The sequence below is a fragment of the Oreochromis aureus genome, linkage group 13 (genome assembly GCF_013358895.1).
Source record: "Oreochromis aureus strain Israel breed Guangdong linkage group 13, ZZ_aureus, whole genome shotgun sequence".
Lineage (NCBI taxonomy): Eukaryota > Metazoa > Chordata > Actinopteri > Cichliformes > Cichlidae > Oreochromis > Oreochromis aureus.
In genome coordinates this window covers 9,255,269-9,280,343 of record NC_052954.1, presented here as the reverse complement: position 1 = coordinate 9,280,343, position 25,075 = coordinate 9,255,269, and the positions used below count along the sequence as shown (strand labels likewise).

Below are 25,075 nucleotides of genomic sequence, written 5' to 3'. Positions count from 1 at the left end.
GGACTTTGTGCTGTGTGGCACTGTTCTGCTTCAGCTGTGCATCATGAAAACCAAAAAGGAATTCTTGCATAGCTGTAGGCATCTGGGTCACTCTGCTGCTATTTTACTTGAAAGCGCTCAAATAATCTTTTTCAGGACTTTGTTCCATATGTCTTTCCCTCATGTCTTTCCACTTCTCTATAAAATGAAGCTCACTGCTGAATAATTCACCACCACTTGGAGTTGAGTTATAGAACCAGAGAGGGAATATTCTTTTCTCATAGCTGATACCCTAACAGAGCAATCTCTTCAAGGAAACAAAGTACTCCCTCCTATAATATTCCTAAAAACAGAATCATATGACTCATTTAACGGGCGACTGTGGCTCAGGGGGTTGGGAAGCGCACCTGTAACCGGAAGGTCGCCGGTTCGATCCCCGGCCTTTCTGTCCTGGTCGTTGTGTCCTTAGGCAAGACACCTTACCCTACCGCCTACTGGTGTTGGCCAGAGGGGCCGATGGCGCGATATGGCGGCATTGTAAAGCGTTTTGGGTGCCTTGAAAAGCGCTATATAAATCCAATCCATTATTATATTGAAATTTTAGTAATCTGACCAGCATCTTAAAAATAATCGAAGCTATGGCTCCCATAATACATTAAAAGAATACTAACACACACAGACACACACACACAATGTTGCTCAATTTAATGTGCTTTGAGGCCACACATAGCAAAAATGGTAGTAGTTGGTTATTCGGGTATAAAAACTCAGAGCTCATTTATCTCTACAGAAACATGAAACTAATTTGTCACTTTGAAATTTGATAGCAGGTGATTAGTACTTTAAAAATGTAGGATAAATTATTTGCAAACCTTTACTATGGTTATCATGCAAGTAGTGGTTTCTAATCTCCTACTGAGGTCTTTACAGGTTTTTACATCGGGAACAGTTTACTGTTGTATTTATGCTAGGCGAGGCTATTAGCTACCACGCTCTCCGTCTAAGTGAGTCGTGAAATTTTGTTGCAACTGTCTTTGTAAAAGAGATAAAGATTTATTTTTGAACAAAATACCAAGTTGTGGATTTAGACTATCCAGCTTTCTTCACCATGTTTGTGCTCAGGATATTTTTTAACACACTTAGCATAGCTACCTAATGCTAAAGCATGATAAAAACTACACATTAGCGTCAGTGGTTCTTGACTGCAGCCTGCAGTGTCCTGAGTAGCTACTCTCCTACAAAGGCAACTTCCCTTGATGCCATAATTTTACTGAATGGCTCTTTTTTAAGAATTGATGAGATTTAGCTGAATCGATTTGTTGAGAGCTACAGATCTGGGGGTGGGGGAATTGGCAAATTTCAATTAGTTAATGTCCAAACAGCTTGCTAACCAAGCTTGCTAGTTGCAGCTGATAATTTAGAACTCCGGCTTCTGATTAAAAAGGGGGGAAGAGCAATATCCGGTCTTTAAGTGATGACGTGACGAATCCTGCTTCCGGGCCCAAAGTATTCTGCGTTTAATATGGCTTTTGTGTTGTTAACATGTTTAATGTTTTGTATCTTCTTCTATTTAATTTCAAAAAGCCCCTAAAAACAATCAGTGATCACTGTCGGCCTCTCTCGGCTTTTATTACCGCTAATCATTTTAAAGCTCAGTTTTTAAAATCTTACGATGTAACTACAGCCCAGCCCATGCAGCAGTATATGAATGACTCACCTGGTATTGTGGATGGATTATCTCAGATTAAATATTTAACATTTAGATTTAACATTTAAAATTGTGTTTTAAATATGAAAAGTTACAAATATTTTACTAAATGTTGTAAAAAAAATTACTCGAAAAAACATGTTTTTGTAAGGTTTTGAGCTAAATGTGGAAAAATGTTGCCGTTAATTTCAGCATGTTTCACTTTACAAACGGCGCCCCATAGTCTGCACCAAAATGTATGGTCACATCTAATATCACACCAAGATACCCAGTTTGTAAAACTGTAGGTAAATAACTATAAATTTGATATAAATGATGGTGATTATTTAAAGCAGTGGGGTCTTAAATGACACATGACAGTGGGAGCAGTTCTTTACATCCCAGAATGCTAAATGGCTGTTTAACTGCAGGTACTTGTCTCCCTCCGTCTCACCCACCTGCTCCAGATGGAGGTAAGGGATATCACAGTGTGTGGGCTTCATTGCTGGAAGCAATTAATTCCACTAAGCAATGGGATGGTTTGTCAGTCTAGCTTGCATGTCTTTTGTATTTGCCTCTCAAATGGCTGTATTTAATTCCTCTGTAATGAGTGTGCGTCATTACAGAGGTCACATTTCTTCACACTGAGATTATCATTTTCTATATGCAGCGTAAACAAACAAGCCTCAAATGTGAAAAATCAGTTCCCAATAAATTAGTTTTAATAATGACTTACTACAGTAACAATTTTCAAGTAATAAAGTGACTCTTTTTAAGTATCAAAAGTAACTTTCCAGATGAGTTAGCCTAACCTTCATTCACCCCAAACCTGACCAGGACATAGCTGGAAGCCTAGTCTCACTATGAGGAGATTAGCTGGACAGCTAGGGTGACTCTAAGAGGATCGGATGGCCTCGAAATTCTCACTCTCTTCTGACTTTGTTATCTGGTTTCACCCCCACCTGTCTATCTAGGTTTTCCGACGCAGTGGGGGTCTGCTGAAAGGAGCTGCTAGTTCTAGTTCTAATTTCTTTTCATTATCTATCATCAGTTTCACTGCAGGGGCCATGGTGTTATATCAACTGCCAGACTCTTCTTCTTTCTGGCTGTTGGAGGTAAATGCAATGTATTTGCCAACGGCAACAGCTGCCTCAGTGCATCCCCCATTCTGTAATTCATTTGTATTTGAGCTGGTGTACATTTTTCTCCTGTGTCAGTGTTTCTCTGAATCAAGATTAACAAAGACAATCATTGAGCGTTCAAAGCTGGTTAATCCAGGATTTTGCAGTCCAGTTGCTCGGATGGTTCTCATCTAGTCTGTTATGACCTTTTGTCTTAGAACTCCTCACTGTTTGTGTACTGTGTTCTTACTTTGTAGCTTTAAACTTCTAATTCTTGTCTCAAACAGTTTCTTTTAAATCTTTTTTATTATTATTACTCAGCACACATTGTTACTTAATATTGTCTTTTCATCTGAATGCTTCAGTGCATTTCACTCTGCTTGGTCAAAGCTGGTTTACTGACCCTGCAAACTGCTGAGCAGTAGTGCACGACCACATTGCAGCAGTGTGATGATTTTTCAGACTGAGAGTTGTTTTCCATGAGCCTGTGGGTTTGTTTTTCCTTTCTCCCATAGTCCAAAAACATGCATGCAAATTGGTGATTCTAAAGTAGCTGTAGGTGTTAGTTTTGTATGCACTATTAAACCAAATTGTTTTAGTAGGTGATGTAGCAGCTTCTCCCTTCTTGAGTTAATGAATCCATTTGTGATTAACTTAAGTGTTAAATTAAAGGTATAATTTCACAGTATATCTCCACTTGTCCATTAATGTTGTAGCATCCAAAGCAAGGTTTCTGAAGGTCTTCTAAATAATATATCATTTTATAATAAGCTGTTCTGTGTTTCCTACAGTTCCGTTGCTAAGGAAACTTTTATTTACCTTCATGCTATGAGAGGTTGGGCTAATTGCTACACTGAGGTAGTACAGAGTGTACAGAATTGTAAAGCAAACAAGTTCAAGCTGCATAGATCTACCAGTAGGTAATTATCATAAATGTTTCATGCAGCACAAAAGCAAAGAACATGTATAACATGTAAGATGTAATTTGAGAAAGTATGTTAATGTTACTTGTGGCAGCCTATAGTAATGGAATGTGTTTTGAATTACACTACTTTTGTGTCAACAGAAAATTAAAACAAAAAAGTATGTATGAAAATGACATTTTTTAGGATTTTGGAAAGCAGGGCAACACGGCAGTTAGCACTGTTTTCTTACAGCAACAAGGTCCTGGGTTTGAATCCAACAACTGGCTTTCAATGTGGAGATTCCATGTTTTCCACATGTCTGTGCTTTTTCTCTCCAGGTACTCAAGCTTCTCCCCACAGTCCAAAGACATGCAGTTGGTGGGGTTAGGTTAACTGGTGACTCTAAATACCCCATAGGTGAGAATGATTGTCTGTCTCTCTGTGTTAACCCTCTGACAGACTGAGGCTGTACCCTACCGCTCGCCCCATGGCACCTGGTATAGGCTCGAGCTCACATGAAACCCTGAAATGGATAAACAGAAGAAGAAACACTGCTGGTCTCGTCACTGATGCCAGATTTGATTGATCGAAAGTAACCAAGTCTAAATATGACACTTATTTCTTAATATTTTGTTAGATTTTGGAGGCTGATTAAAAGCAAAAATGAAAAGAAGCAGTGTTTTTTTTATCAGTATAAATCAATAACACAACACCAGTATTTCTTTCCTATGAACTCTTTTGTATAACATGTTAAAAGGTTTCAGTCTTTGAGCCGAATGAACAGTTGAAACAAATCTGACAAGGACGCGTTACCCTGTCAGAGTAAGGACACTCTGGATATTATGAAAGAGAAGCGTGCTCAAAATCATTTGAATATCTTAACTTTTTTATCCTAACTACAAAAAGTGTATAAAAAGCAAACAAAATTAACACAATCTTTCCAAAACGTGCTTTATGTGTTAAAATGAGTCAAAATAAGTACATTTGGGGTGGAAAAACATCACATGGGGCATTCTAGCTGAGCACTACGAGGATGTTTTTGCAGGAAAAAGTGAATCCTGATAAATATGACAAAGATATCTCAGAAAGCATCCACTAGCTCAGATGTTGAGCTAAATTGAGTGATATATAATCACTATGTTCTTGCATTTTACCGCAGACAGACCAAAGAATGGTGCACACCTCTTCCTCCTCATAGGTCATCGTTTCCTCTGACAACACATTTAACGTATGCCATTATTAATCATGAGCAACTATTAGCTTTTGATAAATTGCCACTCAACCTAGAACAGGCTCACCGCCAGTAACAAAAGACCGTTGGTGTTTACTATACGTTCGCTTCACTTCGTGTTGTTTATCTGTGAGTGCACTTAACGTTCATTTGTACAAAGAAAATAAGAGTGTGTCAATCAGAAAGAAGAGTGTGTCCTTGGAGACAAGAGCAGCGTCTCCTCTGGCTAATGTGATTTGTCACACAGCCAGCTGCACAGGCCAACGCCAGAGGAGGAGGTGAAATGAGGAGCACGGTCACTGATAAAGAGAAGAGAAAGCAGCATAAGGAAGTTTGAAAATGTGGAAGCAATTTTCAAAAAAAGAAAACTGAAACTCAAAGTATCTTTTACATGTCTGAATTAGCACAAAGACCAGAGGCGGCTGATTCTGTATAGATTCAACAAATATGTGCTGCAATTAGGTGATGGTGTGTGGTTTACATATCAACATATAATAATTACAATATTATTTCTATAATTTCTTGCAACACTAGAACTACAATGTGCTTCACAAATTCACGAGAGCAGCTTCAAAGCACCAAACAGAAAAAACAAAACAAAACGGAGTAGCATTATTCACAGAGACCATTTTTTAAAATGCATTACACAAATGCCAGTGTGTACAAGTAGGCTTCAAATCCTTTTCAGACTGAGTCACAAGCTGATCTGACAGTGAAGGAACAGTTAGTGCCACAGTATTGAACTAAAAGATAAAAAGCACGATCCCTCATTAAATCAGCTTCTACCCTGTTATGTTGAATCAAAGCTGATTTGCATACCAGGAACTAAATGAAGTTTAACTATCTATAACCAGGTCAGCGGCAGTCCCTTTCACGTCTGCACATGACGTTCAGATCACTTCTGATTAGAATCCACAGTGGTGGTGTACAGACAAATTTACAAAAATACATAACCTTTTGCCTGATAAACTATAACAGGAGCTGCTGACGTGCAGCGCAATTAAAAAAGCAACTCAAACTGAATTGTCCTGAAGCAATTAATTAAGCAACTACTTTTTATGATGTTTATTCTGGATTCTTGTTCATTTTTCTGCCTCTTCATCTGCAAACAGAGCCACGTTTAGTAAGTCGCCTCGAGCGGGATGCGCCACGCTGCTGGAAGCACTTAAACATAAATTATCACATCTAACCTACTGACGGGGGTGCCGTGATTTTCTGACCTGTGAGAAAGAGGGTAATTCAGATATTAATTATGCAAATCAAATGTGTGAAATTGCAGAAAATTGTTTTCAAGTAGCCATCATCTTCTCTGCGAAGCATCCTCCAGATTTCCCTGTGCGGAGTTTAGATGAAATTTTTGGGGATGAGCACCAGTCCTAAAGACGCGTTTATGATAATGACATGCACACGCCTGTGTGAGGCTGTGAACATCAGTCCAATTAATGCGATGCAGACGAGCATCCTCAGCATTTCTCACATGACAGCGAAGGACATCAAAGATGACACTGAGGGGTTGCTTGCAGTGCATGTTTCAAAGTGAGGTGGTAAGACAATGTTGGCAAAGATGATGTTTATATAATGATGACCACTGCAGAGAAGTTAGCCTGAGACGAGCACGAGCACTTATTCTCATGGCAGATTCAGAAAACAGAGTCCAAGTGGCATGAGATCACCCAGTGATGAGGTGAGGACAGAGGCTGATGGAGACAAGCAGAAAATAGACAGCTGACACTGACAGGTCGCAGTGGGTGACTTTGTGTTTGAATGTATTTAATGTCCACAGGCTCTGAAGACAGCATCTGCAAAAAAAACAATAACAAAAGGAGAAAACTAACTAATTACAAAGATAAATCTTTGACACTTCTGGCGTGCAGTGAGTCAGTCAGCATCTGCATTTGTACAGGAGTAGGTGTGTGCTGACGTCAAAGCCTTTGCAGGGAACTTGAAAGAACCGTTGGGGAGTGAAGGGGGCTCAAAAGAGAGATTGGCAGAAGAAACAGACGTGCACAAAAGCGAGTGCTGATGCACCGACATTATAGCTTCAAACTGCATCTGTGAAGAGAGATTTAGGTCAAGAGTGTGTGTGCGGGATCAGAAAAATGAAGCAACATCTATTCCAGCACCTTGAAACACAAACATATTTAAATATCACTGAAAATACATAAAATGAATGTGGAGAAACCAAGATGAGGATGTGTACACAAACAAGCAGAAATATTTGTGAAAATAAAGAATCTCTGCAAACAAAATGATTAGAGAGGATTTTTCTTCTTCTACTTGAGCAAACAAATATTTTGGACATAACTGAGAAAAATAAACTTCCATTTCCACCCACTTTGCCTGAGTTATTTCGCTTTTATGCAATTAAAATGAAATGAATACTACATTTCACATAATCTCACCCTCAACTGCCTGTGGAAGAGTCCAGCTCTTTTGCTGCTAAGTTCCCCACTGTTAGCTCCGTCCCATTTAGGCACAGCCAATTCTGCCTCGGTGCCTTTTGAAAACCAGCATACGAGAGTTGGGAGTAACGTGTTGTGATGGACCGAGTTGAAAAAACAGGAGGAGTCACAGAAATTACTAGAAAAATAGGGTTTTCATTTAATTAGCCCAAAAATTATATTTACAAAAGTAATAAATGTTGAGCTGAGCATAAAAGAGGTCAAAGAAACAAAACTAGACTCAGGCAAAGAACTGTGAACTCAACAAACCAAACAAACATAACTGACCTAAAGAGGAAACACAGGGGTATATATAATGGCTGATCAGACCACTACCACACAACAGGGGTAACTAAACAAAACACAGTCATAAACAACAAAAGCGATACAGTACAGTCCAGTTTGTTAATAAACCAAAAACCAAAGAAGAAAATCAAAACCACTAAACCCTACACTCAAATATTTAATTAAGTACAAAAGCTTTTTTTTTAATTAAAGAAAATACACATTCTCCCCGTCAGCAGGAAGTGGTGGTGCGGTCCAATTATCCTTCTTTGTATTTAACGGCTTGAAACCCTGTCACCACCTTCTGTCTGGCAGCTCCCAGGGATCATGGCAGGTAAGAAACAGGTAAAAGAAACAAAGTAATCAACTGGTATGCATACATAAGTAAACTAAACGTGCGTGCTTACAAATAGGACAAATGTACTTAAACCAATCAATAAACTTATTGGAAACTAAAGTGTGTTATTGTGTTAAAATGAAGAAAGAGTTACCAACTTCAGAGTGTGGCCATGCTTTTGGCCATCACAGTGTTAAAGTGGGTCCAAACAACATTTTTACCTCCTGATCTTTCTGATAACTGCACCCTACAGAGGTTGTACAGGTAGTCCAGCTTCTCCAGGATGGCACATCATTAAAAGTCCTCAACCTATCAGCAGAACTGGTATTTGCTCCTTTGTGCAAGGAGGACACTGGTGTGAATATCTCTTCCCAAACAATCAGAAACAGACTTCATGAGGATGGCCTCAGAATCCGATGTCCTACAGTGGGCCTTGTGCTCACTGCCTGCCGTTTGCCATAGAATACCAGAACTGGCAGGTCCACTGATGGCACCCTGTGCTTTTCACAGGTGAGAGCAGGTTCTTTCTGAGCACATGTGACAGTTGTGAAAGGGTCAGAAGTCATGGAGAACATTATGCTGTGTGTAACATCATTCAGCATGAGCTGAGTTGGTGGTGGGTCAGTAATGGTCTGGGGAGGCATATTCATGCAGAGATGTGCAATGGCACCCTGACTGCCATTAGGTATCAGCATAAAATCCTTAATAAAATATATATATATTGGTGGCTATTAATAAAATATATTTTATTAATAGCTGGCTATTAATAAAATATATTTTATTAATAGCCACCAGCCACCAGGTTTGGAAACATTGTGCAATATAACACAGGTGTGGCAGCTAAAACTCTTTTGGATCCATGACTCAATGAGGACACAGAGCATCCAAGAACACTCTTACTCCTCCACTGCGGCTCTGGGACTTGCAGACCACAGAATCAACAAGGGCGTTCTATCTCTCACAATGGCATGTTGGCATGTTATAATTTCCATTTCTGGCAGCTCTGATGAAATGCTCATTCACACATACACACATGTCTATCTTATCCAATTACTGCGAGGACAAGATATGGTTTACTGTAATGAATTATTCATAGCACAATAAGGATGCACCACAGAGGTTAGCGTTTCAGTCTAAAGTGTGCTCCTCAGAATCCCTTTAAAAGATTATTTCTAGAATTCAGCTGCCACAATTGCCCGCCGTAATTAAGTTGCTCTTTGCAGGGGCAGAATCGAGCCCACCAATCTGTGACTCGCTGCGATTACAGTTTAATTCTGGCTGCCCTTGTAACTGCACATGGACTTTGACTTGTGAAACGTTAAAACGAGATTTTAAAGGAGGGAGACTCATGACGTGTTACCACCGTGTCGCCATGCACACATACACATCCTCTGCGTGCGCTCTTATTTGTCCCTGTTCTCCAGTGACGCTAACCCTTTTTTTTTTGTGGGGGGGGGGGACTGACAGAAGAGATTCTTTGGTAAATTTTCAAAGACGTTTATGGCACTGAACATAAGCGTGTCAATAATAATGACAGCCGCTATCCACAGAGAATTGTTTACACAATTAAAAAGCTTATATCCAGCAGCGAGCTTGAAAATGAACAATTATTTTAGCTGTAAGAACGAGGCTGGAACGTGCAAAAACACACAGACAGCACACTTTTTAAAACTTGAGAATGGGCTGCATCTACAGCAATGTATTAAAGCTGCAGTATGCTCTGTCCTCAACTTCCAAGTTCAAATCCTCTCCTCTGTTAATCCCTCGGAGAGGGCAGGGATGATGGGACACAGCCATTTGAGAGAACCTGGTTTTGGGCACATGGTTTATTCTGCTATTTAACAAAATGAGCAGACGCCAGCTGTTGCAGCAGTGGATGTGGGCTGAGTGTAAGTCAGGAGCCACGTCAAACGTGGCAGCTGTTTGTGGAATCAGACAATCTGAATTTGTGACTCGTCAAATTGCCCATCTGGGTCAAAGCAATAGTAAATAAATAATCAGTGGGTTTTAGTCATGTGTTGAGTTATTATAAAAAAAAATGAACATCATTAGTTGCAAAAGTACTGGGCTGTCTTTCTCTTCAGTAATTTTATTAGATATTGTGCTCGGAGCTAAAAGCAGCCAAGGTAAATTGCTTGGCCCCACAAAACAATCTGTGTTAGCAGGTCTGTAATCCATTAATTAACCTATTATCCTTTTCATAAATTCATGTCATGGTGAATTATTGTATTAAGCATATCCACAGTTAGATAAAATGAAATAAGTATAGCTACAAGCAATCCCTATCCACCAAAGATTCAGGCTTCAATTTCTTCCAAATGCTCTGTTTAGGACAGTTTTTCTACTCTTAGCTCTGTATGATGTCATTAAGAACGCATATCCTTAATATGATCACCTAAGACACACGCACTACTGTTCACTTATTGTGTTTGAGTGTTTTAGCTCCGGTCTCTTTATGAGCGGTTTGTTTCAGGGAGGAACTGAGGGTCTGCACCAAGACCCAGAATAAGCTACACAAAACTTAATAAAACTCTGAAGTATGCAAAGGTAAAAACAGGGGGTTTAAAATGAGCACATGTCTTCTTTGAATTCTCTTTAAACGAGTTAACATTTGTGTGTAGATGCATATTCATCAGGGGTCCAATGCGTGCTTCCCCCTTTAGTGAAATCACATTTGGAAAGCCCAAGTAGGGGTGCAGCGAGTTCATTAAGCCAAGCTGTTTCACATTAATTTTACATTCAGCTCTTTAATAACTTCAAAGAACCATACTTAATGGCTTTGAAATAAAAATTCTTTGAGGGAAAAAATTAAAACATAATGAAAAAAAAAGTTCTGTTTGAAATGTTTTTGAAGGGCTTTAACAGGTACACAGGTCTGTATGACTTCAGTGACAAAAAGAGACAGTAACATGTGAACTCACAGCTTCACATAGATGGAGCTTATATGCTGTGGCTTTAATTATTGCATTTGTATGACACTTTTATGGTAAATGGACTGGTTCTTATATAGCGCTTTTCTACTCTTTCTGAGCACTCAAAGCGCTTCACACAACTTGTGCATTCACATCTTTCTAAGTGCTTCATAGCTAACATTCATACTCCGATGGATGCATCAGAGAGCAATTTGGGGTTAGTACCTTGCCCAAGGCATGTACACTAGGGGAAGCCAGGAATCGAACCACCAACCTTCTGATCAGTGGATGACCTGCTCTACCACCTGAGCTACAGCCACCCCTATGGACAATTGTTTTTCTAGCTTACTTTGGCTGTCTTAACAATCCATCAAGTCTACCAGGTTTACACACAATCGTCTGCCGGTTGATTCTTCATATACAAAATACAAACATGAGAGTATTAATTTTCTTTTTAATCTCATAGCAAGAAAGAGGAGCGTATAAACTGCATTTCCCCCCCTCATCTCTGTATTTCAAAGGCTACATTTTTGTGTGTTCTTCTTGTTTGCCACTTCCCGCTACAGGACTTTGCTTTGTCCATTTCAGATAAGGACTGTAATTTTGAGAGAAGAATAAATTACTTTAATTCGCCTTTCAGAACGCCTAAAAGAAAAAAAGAGAAAAAGTCAGCAAGCAATCAGCTTTATTTCTGCCTAAAGCCGTGTGGACATGCATGAAAGTAGTTGTAATGATTGAATGAGCTCATAGAGTCTGAATATCACCTCTGGAGCCCCACACAGGTTTCTCTAAAAGACACCAGAGGGTAGCCGGGTTAACCGCTGCAGCCTGACAGGAGAGAGTCAGGAAGCGTGTGTTGATGCTTATAGATGTCTGAGTGATGGTAGAACTGCCAGAGATAGAGCTCTGTCATGTTTGAAGTGCTAATGTTTGTGACAGAGAGGGGAAAAAAAGCTACGTTAAAGTTCATTATGGAGCTAATTCCCAGCACAGTGAGAGTAGCGTTACAATAATTGCATCTCCGGGGAGAAAAGCAGTGGGTGATTTTGTACATTCAAGCAGATGTGCATTGCTGAAATATGCTCAGAGATCACCTTTAGAGGGATTCCATTTAATTAAACTTATGGCCTCTCGCTAAATTAAGAGAGAAATGCCTTATTCAGAAGGTCTGATCAGATAGAAAAAGAGGAGAAAAGACATTAAAGACTTGTCTAAATTTAAATGCTTATGGAGAGCAGTAAAAGCAATAATATTAAACATAAAAAGGATGCCTACACAGAACAAAAACTTAACTAGATATCTATATCTGAATGCTGTTGACCTATTTATTGATAATAGTTTAATTTCAAGTGCTGCTGGTCTGAACAATATATCGATGAATCACTGTTTTCCAGCATAACAGCGCAATTGCATCACAGTTCTTCTTCAATCTACTGTGTTTTTAAGGGGGAGATGGGTGTTAGTAATAATCACAGGCTTACCACTTACCCTCCCTTACAATATCCTTGGCAAGAAAGGAGAACATATTTTATTACAGAGTCAAGCTGTGGCATAAATCCCTGCTGTATGGAGGGGGAGCATAAAGCTCCTTCTGTGCCTTGAATGAAAAACCTTTAAGTGGTGAATGAACGGCACGTGAGCAAGTGAGTCAGTGGGTGAACTGCACAATTTAAGCACTTCCAGTCTGTGCGACATCCCCACATCTTAAAGAGAATTCTGCTATTTTAAATCAACCTGTAGGCGCGCAGAAACGAGGTCAGACACAAACAATGTCGCCGTGGGAACCCTGCGCTTCAGCAGCACAGTGACATTTCTCTGTGGAAAAAACGAGGTGGAGGAAGACCACCTCAAAATGTCACAGGACCCACAAATACGCATTTATTAAAAAAGGAAAATCAGAACAGTTAATGAACTGTCACCATTTGGTTTCTAGTGCATGTGAGACTCTGAGTGTGAGAAGTTTCCTACAGAGGTTCACAATATAGAATATAAGCATGTATGTGAAATCTCATCATTACCCCTTTTTACATTGGTAATATAAAAAGGTGCAGCTATAATAAAAAAAAAACTGTTGGAGAACATCCCCATCCTCTCTAATCTGTCAGGCATAAGATTACTGTTCAGTCAGCAGGTGTTAGGGACATGACTTCAGGTGTTCCTCATCAGTATTTTGACCTTTTACTCACAATACACCCTTAGTTGAGGTAGGCCCAACCACAGGATGATGAGGTCTGGGTGTGTGTTCCTAACAACCCTCCTCATCCACAGCTCAGAAATTAATGCTGGTAGATGCTGGGCAAAGAGAACATTTTTAAGCTCTGCATTATAATTATTGTGATATAATTGCCCTATGTGCATCACAAGAAATGGGGGTTTTAATTGGATTACAGCAGTCCTGAATTAAAAGTCATAAATGGATTTACATTTTAAAACATGCGTAGGCTTTAAACGGAAATAGAAGTAGGGTAAAATAAAGGCATGTAAGTAATGCTGATGTTTGCTAAATTGGTTCGTTTCATCTGCCTGTCAGGACCTGGAGATTGAGAGGATATTTTGATTTCAAAATAAAAGCGGTGGATTGAAAGCATAAGTCAAATTAAAGCGTCAGCTGCATTATCTGTTAACTGTTTGAGCTATGAGGTAATTCAAGAAAGAAACAACGCCTTTATTTCAACATGTATGTCTTTGTTTTACTTTTTATTTTATTTTTTGTGTTTTCGAAGTACAGCCAAACTCCTAATCTCAGTAGACCTAAATATAGACCCAAGAATACAAAAAGTCTTACTTTGAAAGTATAAAAGGAAGCCTGACGTTCCTGTTGGGTCTGACTTGTCACTGGTATATTGACCTAGTTTCAGCAAACAGCAGTCTCAGGTTGGCTTTTGAATTAGCGGCGCGCGAGGAGCCGGTGTGAGAGCGCCGACGAGCGCACAGCCTCTCGTGCCCAGAGACGCGCGCAGCACAATGCTGGAAACCAAGTTTTCATCCGCGAAATGAATCTCCCTAACGAAACCAGAGCCGGGAGAAGTACAGAACATTACATTTTCGCACTTGGCACCTACAAACTTCTCGCTTTTACCATTGGGACTATCGGAGTATTCGGCTTTTGCAATAACGTCTTTGTCATAATACTCTACTGTAGGTTCAAAAGACTCCGGACGCCTACCAATTTGCTGCTGGTCAACATAAGTTTGAGCGATTTACTAGTTTCTGTCATCGGAATAAACTTTACCTTCGCTTCGTGCGTTAAAGGCGGATGGATTTGGAGCCAGTCGACGTGCATCTGGGACGGCTTCAGCAACAGCTTATTTGGTGAGAGGAGAAAAAAATAAAGTCATTTAATCGTTTATGCTATCATGTGTTAACATTTAATAATATTTTTTATTAAAATAATTTGCAAATATAATTCTTTAACCCTGTTACAGTTTTGTGTGTCTCGCACTATATGCAAGGAAATAGCGGCTCAGTGTAAATAGGCAGAAGGCGGAGAGGAGCTCATAACAAAGAATGCACTACGAAGACATTATCAGTAACATAAATCTAAATATAATTGTTTTGTTTTTTTCAAATGACACTTTATCTGCGAGTTCTTGTGCAAATTTCCTCTCTTCAGTTGTATTAAAATACAGAGTAAACCATGCAGTCCCTCCCCATGATGAGCTGTAGTAATAGCTGCTATGCTGAGCTTTATATTGTGTATCTTTTTTCTTCCTGTATTTATACTTGCGTCATGCAGTGAGGAATGTTTTGACACCTCCCTGCGCCTGTCCTTCTATGTTAGCAAAAGTGTCCATTTATTTCCAGCATAAGTCTATTCAGCTGGGAAGTGTGAATAAACATTGAGGGTCATTGTCTGGGTCCCACCAGCGTAGGAATTAGAGCTCAGCAGGACTCGTGTGTGGTAATGAGCTCATTAGTGCAAGCCTCCAAGTCTTCTTCTTTTATTTTTTTCTCCCGCTTCAGCAAATGAAACCCAGAGAACCAGCTGGACTTCTGTCATCCTGTCCTTTAAGTGACATTGTCTTCTTTCCACATATTCCAAAGGGCACACTTGCCCGCCTGTGTCCGGTGTGCAGCACTGCAGCAGTGATTGTAGCTTGCAATGTACATGTCACAGGAGAATTCAGAATCGAAGCGCATACAAAGATAGTGTTGATATAACAGTTTATATAAGATGAAGTCTTTCGTGACTAAAGTGGCATTGAAGAGAGAAGATGCCGCGTTCTGTCTCTTTGGCCCTTAGATAACCTCCCTTTCTTGTCATTCACTACACAGCACTAAAAGGGGAGAAAAGGATTCTGTGTGATATTTGATATGTGAAAAACTCAAGGTCATACAGGTTGTCATGGCTTGATTGGGTGTGAGCACTGCAAATCCAGAGAACCTGCTTACACTGAGCATACTGTTACAATTGAAGTATATAAAAATAACCCCCTTGGCTTGACAGTACGCGTGTCCTCCACTAATCCATGCACAAATATGATGTCTTCTTTGCACATTACTTTAAGTGTTACTCAGTAACTGACACACAAAGGCCCACAGGAGCTGCAGCAGTAAGCCCTGGCTGTTCTGTCCAAGCACGTCCTTCCTTCAGCTGGCTTGCTGTGGCTCAAGCTTAGTGCATACTATATAACGTCTCCCTTTGTAATCTGTGCATCCACCTATTGATGCTGTATCTGCCTCATTCATATGTAACAAACGAATAACAAACCTATCTGGGCGTACATAACTGGCTATACATGTATATAGGTTAGGGGAGGGTGTATGATGAAGTTTGACTGAAAATATTTTCCCTGGCATATTGACCCAATTTCAGCAAGTTATTGTAGATGCTATACCAGGGCTTTAAGAGGTGCTCTTAAGATTGCATGCCGTATAGGCTTATAAGTAAAATGATGCACAGGATGAACAAAAGCTATGCACACAAGCCACTTCAGTACGTGTGGTAAAAGCAGGCTGTGTAATGCAGATGCAGGTTGAAAAGGTGTGTGTGCGTGGGAGTCAAGAGCCTCTTTCTGTGCGTCTTCACAGAGTTTTGCAACAAAATGACTGAATGTGATGTCCAGACACAAGATGTTCAGATTTGTGTTTACACTGAGTGCGATGTACACTCAACCCAGACACGCTGCGTAGCCACTGACCCAGATCCTGCAGTGCGCGGTCTGCATTACTCAGCGTGGTTGTCTCTCTCCCTTTGCTGCCAGGCATCGTTTCCATCATGACTCTGGCGGCCCTGGCTTATGAGCGCTATATCCGGGTGGTCCATGCACAGGTGGTGGACTTCCCCTGGGCGTGGCGAGCCATCGCCCACATCTGGCTCTACTCCCTGGCCTGGACAGGTGCTCCCCTGCTCGGGTGGAACCGCTACACTCTAGAGATCCACAGGCTGGGCTGCTCTCTGGACTGGACCTCGAAGGACCCAAACGATGCCTCGTTCATCCTCTTCTTCCTCCTGGCATGTTTCTTTGTGCCTGTTGGTGTCATGATCTACTGCTATGGGAACATCCTGTATACAGTGCAAAGGGTAAGGAATAAAAAGGATGGTTTGTCTTTTTTTTTTTTTTATTGCTTGCTTCTCTTAGAAACAATAAGATTAAGAAACTGAATGAACAACATGGGGTTGTAAATGAAGGCTAGCCTATCAAAACATTAACCACGACAGTCGAAACTGATGGTACTCCTCTCCACAAAAATACATCTCTATTCAAATATTAACCCCCATCTATTGATGTAGAGTGTTTTACATTGTTATTTCTCATTTCCAGAATAGTAGACTTCAGCTGTTTTAAGATTTTGCACAAAACACATTTTTATTTTTGGGTCATACTCCTGAAACATCTTTTTTTTTTGCTGTAACTTGAATTTTCACTGCTGTTTTCTTCCCTTGTCCTATAACTGACAGCTCAACTGTGCAAGCATGTACAATGCAAGTGAGACATCAGAGAACAATACAAAAACAAAACTCCAGCTCTTATACCTGACAGCAAATTCCAATGTGTAAACACACTCCAGCTGCTTTGAGTGCTAACACCTCAGTTCATGTGACACTTTGAGTGTCGCTGTCTTTCAGCTTACACATGACTTAGCACTGATGTGTCGCAGGACTTCCACTTCAGCTGACTTTGAGGTCAGTTCATCACATGCAGCGAAAGAACATTTCAGCGTTTTATACCACTTACAAAGGATATTTCAGTGTCATCACTTGATCTCCAATCAGTTGTTTAAAACAAGAGAAAAAAAGTGGAACTAAAAAGAAAAAGCTAGAGGAACAACAGCTTAAGCAGAAACCGCTTAGGTTAACTGGTGTTAAATTCTCCAGTTCTTTTGATCTTTGGGCTGAAGGAAGGACAACACTCGGTGTATAAATGCTCAATCAACAATCATTTTATTCCATACAATTCTCATTATTCCATACAACACTTTTGAGCATAAACCATCCGGAGGGGAGATGAGCACGGGAGGGTGTCCGTCTGATCTCGAAGTGTCTGAGCGTTTCTCACATTCTTATAGCTTCGGCCCCCCTCCAAAGTCATAAAACCTAAACATCCACATTCTTTCTCTCTCTCAGTGAGCCTAAGTTATGACCTTGGCTTCCTGTGCAGTCTGTTCTGTTCTTTTCTAATCAGACAAATAAGGCCATGATTCTCTGAAAACAATATTTCTTATAACTCAGCAGTATAATGCATCATAAAACAATATCATTCATTCACAACAAATCAGCAGTCTAATGCAATACAAATCAGTTTAATAAATCTAATAGTTATCACCTCTTCAGGAGAATAATGCAAACTAAAACTACATAATAGTTTCACAATCTTTAATTAGGGGTATAACATGGCATAAGATAATATAATAATCTCACACTGGCAACAGGTAATAATCATGACTGGGTATAAGGGGCTACGTCCACACTATCCTGGATAAATTTGAAAACGGCGTTTTCGTCTAAAAATGCTCCACGTCCACACTATCGTTTTCAGTCGTTTTCACAGAGTTGCGCGTCCACATCGAAGCGGACGAAAATGCTTATGTTCTAGTACTGCGCATGCGTGAAACGCAAGAAGATTCGACCTGCCTCATTTCTGTCTGCCGCTTATTTACTTTCCGGCTCTTTGAAACGTCGCGGCAAAATGTCGAGGAAAAGCACCGAGTTTTTAAAATGGACTAATATGAGGTGGAGTTGTTGCTGCAAGTAACACAAAAGTACAAAGTTGCAAAAGTGATTGAGAATAAAAAAATTTGAAGAAAAGCTATCAGGAGCATGTACAGACTGATATTAATCTTTAATAGGGCTGTCAAAATTGACAGCAAACAACTGCTGTGTAATGCCCTCCGCTATCTTAGTTTAATTGGTCACATGACTGCATCACATGACTAAAATGTGTCATTGTTTTCGAAAAGGCTCTGGGTTCGCTGTCTACACTGCGACGCGAAAACGGCGTTTTCAAATGTATCTGTTTTGGAGAGCGTTTTGAAAATGCTGCGTTTTCCTTGAGCGAAAACGCCGTCTCAGTGTGGACGGAAGGCCAAAATGGAGAGGAAAAGATGTGTGGCCTTAGAGAGGCAGCGTTTCTCACAAGTAAAGATAGCCAGAGTTTCACCAGTCTGAAAGAACTGCATTTACAAATGCCTGTGATTAAAAACAGGCACGATTCTGTCATGTAAATTGTTACATGGGCTCAGGAACAATTCCAGAAATCATTATCTGTGAACACATTTCACCATGGTATCCTCAAGTGCAGATTAAAGCTCTGTCATGCAAACAAGAAGCCATATGTGAACATGATCCAGAAATGCTGCTGTCTATTCTGCCCTAAATTTAATTTAAGGCAAAATGGAAAATTGTTCCGTGGTCAAGCAACCTTAAAATTTGAAATTATTTTTGGAAAACATGGAAACTGTTTTCAAAAAAGCATGAAGAGAAGAGCGTCCCTCGGTGCTTGTTTTAAAAGCCTGCCTCTGGTATTATAGGGGTGCATTAGGGAGTATTGAATTGGAAGCTTGCAGATCTGGAAACGCACCACGAATGCTGTATCTACAGGATTCAGAGCAACACGTGTACCCACCCAGATTACATCTTTTTCAGAGAAGGCCTTACTTATTTTAGAAAGACAAAACACTGCATACTGCAGATATTACAACAGCACAGCTTTGTAGTAGAAGATGCTGAACTGAACTCTGCAGACTTTACACCAATAGAACGAATGATACGCCAGACATATTCACTCAGTATCGGCTTCTATAGCAGCTGATAAATAACAAAGTAATAAAGACAGGGGAAAACCATGTTATGAGTATTGGCATTGCATTGTTTGTCTACCAGAGAGCTCTCTGCGACTTCACTGTTGGAAACATAACCAAACCAACCACATAATCAATATTAGGAAAATCTGTTTATGTACTTACTTTGTAAGTATTTGCTGATATATTGGAATATCACTAAATATTTGTGTAGTTTCAGCTGAGGGGTTGCATTGAGTGAAATCTAATCTAAAAGACATCTGACAATTTAAATTTTTAGTTAGTTTAAAACAGAACATCAGTCATGTGGCTCCACCTCACAGTCCATCACACTTCACAGGTTATTGTAATGTGTGAAATGAATTGTAGATTGACATGTTGCCATGGTATAAGCTCACTGGGCCTTTACTCGAATGCCCTAAAAATGGTTGTCATTTATAAACTGTGACTGGCGACTGGAACAAGAAGTCTTAGTCAAGAAGCCACAACAAACAAGTCGTCACTTCCAGACGCTAAGTAAGCATACTAGTCAATAGCTTCCCAAATTGTTAAACTTAAACTCAGTTACTGTTGCAGCAGGTTTTTTTTATCTTTTTGCCTGATTATTTTATACCTTTAGCCAGAGACTGAAAATGCAGACTCTGTGGCGTTCATTTGAATAAAAAAACACTCCTTGACCTTAAAGGGTTAAGTGCTGCCTTTCCCACATTTTTCATTAACGGCTGTTTTATCATTACATTCCTCTGTGCCTTCGGGACCTGTCCTGTACGCTGGAAGTCATCCAGAAAACTCACTATTGTGCTTCTTAGAAGCATTGCCTTAAATTTTTGTGGCAAAGGACAAGTGATATGAGTTCAGTTTATTTTAATAATTTCACGAAAAAAATACTTTGTCGTGAAGGAATCTGCAGTCATCATTCAGGAGATGACTGCTGAAGTTGTGACAGAGCATACTTTGTAATGAAACATGTAAAAGAGAAAGGGACGAACTGATTTCCAAGCTTTTCTGCATCAGTTTCCTTTCTTAAATATGCACAATCATGCAGGAAGTGTGAGCTGCTGCGTTCTTGGAGCCCCAAGCTCGTGCACCTCAGAGGCCTGGGTGGATTTGTCACATGTCACAGTATTTTGGGAACATCTTCAAAGAGGAATAACTCAGTACCCTGCAGACTATTTCTGGTTTGATACGAGAGCAGCTGGCCGGCTTTGCCACAGCAAGAAATTCTTATTGTAGATAAGTGAAGACCTGGAGAAACAATAGAATTTAAGCATGCAAAAGGTTGTGGATTAATAAGAAAAAGAGCATAAAGAGCACAAATTGTAAAGTCATAAATATTGTATTCACGTCTACGTTCAGCTGCTGTGTTCTTTTTTGAGCGAGGCTAGAGAATAGCTATATTGTTTATCATCTCATCTCTCTAGCTGAAGGGTAGGTTTGATCTGCAGTGTCATGCACCCAGCCTGTTACCAAGGCATTATCATGTTTTCACGACTTTTACGATGTTACCAAGATCTTAAGATACAACTCTCAAGAGGAGAAGAGAGGTAAAACAGGGGAAATTAATGTAATCTATCTTATTGTAACCAGTAAATTAACCTGACAGCTGTAGAGCTTTGGGTGTTGTTAAATTTAAAAAGAAATAAAACAAATAAAGAGAACTCCCAATGAAAATGAAAACTAACTTTCTGTTTCTTAACTATCCTTCCATCCATCCATATGGTTACTAAACCAATAAATTTACCACAAGGGACACAGAACCAGGATGCTCACTCCAAATAACAGCCGTCCTGACACAGAGCTTAAATTGATTTAATCTGAGCCGAGACCTGGACTCGGCAGCTGTCCAATCACCATCTTAATGACGGCAGCCAGGAGAGAGATTGTGTCGTGCCGTAGAATCAGAGGCCAATCATAAAATGGGGAGCACACACCGTGCTTACACAAAAGCTAGTGCCAGCCAACAGGATAAATGGTCTGTATTTATATAGCACTTTACACATCCAGTCATTCACACACTGGTGACGGCAAGCTACATTGTAGCCACAGCAACCCTGGGGCGCACTGACAGAGGCGAGGCTGCCGGACACTGGCGCCACCGGGCCCTCTGACCACCACCAGTAAGCAACGGGTGAAGTGTCTTGCCCAAGGACACAACGACCGAGACTGTCAAGCCGGGGCTCGAACCGGCAACCTTCCAATTACAAGGCAAACTCCCAACTCTTGAGCCACAATCGCCCACAACATTATGGAAATTTTACTGAAACCAACTCACAGAAGACAGAATTAGGAAATGAAATAAGGTCTGCTCCAGAAAGCAGGTTTAACCTGACCCAGAACTATGAGTTGATTTCAGCCTGAGATGGTACATTTAGAGTTTTTGCTTTTGGTTAAACTATAAAGTCAAAAGCTAACCTAGTAATAATAATGTTTTACAGTGATTTACAGGCAAAGAGCTCAAAATGACTAAACATTTATTGATTTCTACTGAAATGCTGCCCAAACACATTTAGACTACATGGAGGATGTATTTTAAAAAATAATATTTAAACTACATTTAGGCCACTTGTAGAATTTTATGTGACTAAAGCATCACAGAAATTTGTTTGATTTAAACAATGTTTACCCCTAGTAATTACACTAAATATTTCAGTGCAGGGAAACTGGATTGAATGTGCACAGAATCGCAGTGTTAGAAAGAAAGACATTGCAAAGGTTTGATTCTGAGACGAGAATGAAATCCACAATGTCCACGTTCTGTGTCTGTCATAAGGCAGGCATGTTGAAGATACTTCTTCGATAACAAGCTAACATCTTACCAATATTCTTCTTTCCTTCAGAATGTAAACTCCTGCAGATTAATTTGTTCTGGTATATGTTTGGTATACGCGAAGTTAGCAGGAGGGGAGGTTTGTTGTACAAATTCTACCAGCAAGAGGGTTAGGTTCACAGAGTCTGTTGCCATGGTAACTGACCCAGAGTTTAAATAACCCTCTCTTTGACTAAGCCTGCTTTCTGGAACAGGCCCCAAGATGAAACACAGGCAAAAGCCCTTAGGATGATAAAAACTAAACCAAAGAAAAACTGAATAAAAACCACTGAAATGTGACTATCAAAGTAGAAGAGCTGCTGAGGGAACAAGACAAACAGGGGAGAATGGGGAGATCAGTAATACAGCACAGGTTGATGTATATCCCAAAGCTGAGAAATTACTTTGGTGTAGCAGGTAGAAATTAGGATTAATTCCCCCCAAAAGAACATAAAATTGTCTTAGATAAGTAGAATGGTAATTATGTAAGATGGGGAAAAGGCAAAGGCAGAAAGCAAACAAACAAAATCAAAGACTATGACATAAATTTACTTTATAACAAAGTGTCACTGTAACTTGTTTGCTTGATGAAGAAATATCCCATCATGTCAGCATCCTGCTCTGTCCTGTTTCTTATAGCTGCGCTCTCTCCAAGACCTCCAAACGGTTCAAATCATCAAGATTTTGCGTTATGAGAAGAAAGTCGCCGTGATGTTTCTCCTGATGATAACCTGCTTCCTGGTTTGTTGGACACCCTACGCTGTCGTCTCCATGATGGAGGCCTTCGGCAGGAAGAGCATGGTCTCTCCCACTCTGGCCATCATCCCATCATTCTTTGCCAAGTCGAGCACGGCATACAACCCCCTCATTTACGTCTTTATGAGCAGAAAGGTTTGTAATCAAATTATTTTTCTTTCTTTTTTAATGTTTGGGGCAAGGCTACCTCTCCAGAACCAATTTCTTTGTGTTGCTGCTCGAAAATCAGCCCAGGTTAGGCTGCTGTCTAGAATACATGATATATTTTACTTGAGAGTTCTGAATAGCCGCTTGCTGTGTAGTTTGTCATCCCTCCCCCGGAGTGACCACAGCTGACCCATAATTAAATATGGACAAACACAACAAATCGATAGCATCTCAATGTGGGGGGACGGTTTGGTCTCCTCCTGTGTAGCTGCAGCTTTGAGTAGCAAATTGGAGGAATATTTTACCACAAAATGTCACCATTTAAAAAATATTTTTCATTCCCTAATATGGTGAGCATAAAAATGAATTTTATTTTGTATGTCAGAGTGAAATGGTCCAGTCCACTAGTCTTGGTTTGCTGGCTAGAGGTTGATCTCTTGTGTGTTTGACATACTAATGAGTGAAGACAGGAGGCTGTTGTTAAATACCAGCCTTTGCTTCTGTTTCTCTTCCACAGTTCCGCCGCTGTTTGCTGCAGCTGCTCTGCTCTCGGATCTCTTGGCTGCAGCGGAACCTCAAAGAGCGCCCCCTGGCTCCGATCGAGCGTCCCATCCGACCGATCGTTGTGTCCAGTACGTGCAGCAGCACCAAGGCGCGACCCAAGAAGAGGGTGACCTTCAATTCCTCCTCAATCGTCTTCATCATCACCGGCGATGACTTCCAGCACCTGGATGTGACCTCCAAGGCTGGAAACTCCACGCAGTTCAATGTTATCCAAGTGAGGCCACTGTGAGCCAAAAACACCGAACTTCTCACCCCACCACTCCGTATGCCTTAGGACCTAACATGCAACTCCAAGCCAAAATAATCCTGTCTGACCTCCCTGGCTGTTTCTGTCCACACGTGGTTACAGCCTGGTTACAGCTTCATGTATAAACCCAACTGTAAGCCCAAGTTCTCAAATAAACCAGTTTGAGTAATATGAAAGTTTGACATCCTCATCTAACATCGGCTGTTGTGATATAAGTAACTTAATGATGTAGTAGTGATGGTATTTTTCTCACACGTATTTGTCAGATATGCCATACAGTATATGTGACAGCTGTAGGACTTTGTTGAGTATATGGAAGGCAGTTGAGGACCTGAGTTTGGCTTAACACGTGGTAGCATTTTCATTTTTTGGTTGGTACCCAACTGTGTATAATGGAATACAAGCCTTAGATTCTTAGCCATAACCCATAATGCACAAACTGACATTACTGTGTATGGATTCAATAAAGAGACCCTATTTTAAGCTATCTAGGCCTGTTTACTTAAGCTCATCTTATTTCAATGTAAATATCAAGTGTGACAAGATCAGTCACTGTGAAATTACACTTGGTAGATTTGTATGTATTAGGATGTTAGGAGTAGCCCTTCTTGAAGACTAAGAGGAAATGAGACTAAGACCTTAGTGACACGCTCCTTTCATTTCCTCCTGAGCTGCCAGCTATGAATAGATTTAATGAATGGTTTTCCTTAGCTGATAAAAACCCTTTTAACTGTGGATGTGAGAACGAGTGAGAGGGATTTCTTTGTCTTTTTAGACAGTTGGAAAACTGGGACTTGGTTGATTTCTTACTGTATTTTCATTATGAAGCATATCTTATAATAAAGACTGGAAACAGAAAAAAAAACTTGCCTAGCTGTGTCCATAGGTGACAAAACTGGAAATTTAACATTTATGCTTTTTGCCAGAGAGTGAAAATGATCAATGAGTTTCATGAAGGGTAAATAAAAGTCCTTAAAACCAGTCATCTTCACTTGTTTTATATAGATTATAGCCTGGTGAGCATAGCAGCACATTTGAAGTGGACAAACCAGCCAAACTCCAAGCCCAAAGAGAGGAAATACTACATTGCTGGTTGGTCAGAAGTACAGGAGTAAAACTGTATCTTTGTTACCAGCAGGCTGTTGTGAAAACACATAAATTGTTCCAATTTCTTTAGTTAAATCTACAAAAATAAAGATAAACAGATAAAATCAAAGATAACACAGTCTGACAGGCAGAAAATACCTGTCATATCTCAGAGTGGTGTGAAGTCTTGGAGGGCTGGCAGATCTAAACCTATACTGCAGGTGAACAGTGTTTGATAGTCATATCCTTATGAAATAGGAAAAGAAATTCCAGCAAACTTCTCACATAGAACCTGATCCATCAAGCCCTTCAGTTGATCACCAGTCATTA

The 25,075-nt window shown here is 40.1% G+C and overlaps 1 protein-coding gene across 2 annotated transcripts; it reads left to right on the top strand.

The window, feature by feature from the left end:
• Window positions 1–13,773: 13,773 nt before the first annotated feature.
• On the top strand, window positions 13,774–24,640 carry opn3 (opsin 3). Of its 2 annotated transcripts, XM_039621891.1 has the most exons (5): window positions 13,774–13,925; window positions 14,041–14,210; window positions 16,103–16,422; window positions 22,585–22,836; window positions 23,366–23,641. In XM_039621891.1, the coding sequence occupies exons 3-5, from the start codon at window positions 16,117–16,119 to the stop codon at window positions 23,639–23,641; spliced, it is 834 nt and encodes a 277-aa protein (XP_039477825.1). In that variant the 5' UTR covers window positions 13,774–13,925; window positions 14,041–14,210; window positions 16,103–16,116. The 2 variants fall into 2 exon arrangements, with proteins under 2 accessions (XP_039477825.1, XP_031593745.1); XM_031737885.2 differs by having other exon boundaries at window positions 13,892–14,210; window positions 23,366–24,640.
• Window positions 24,641–25,075: the final 435 nt, after the last annotated feature.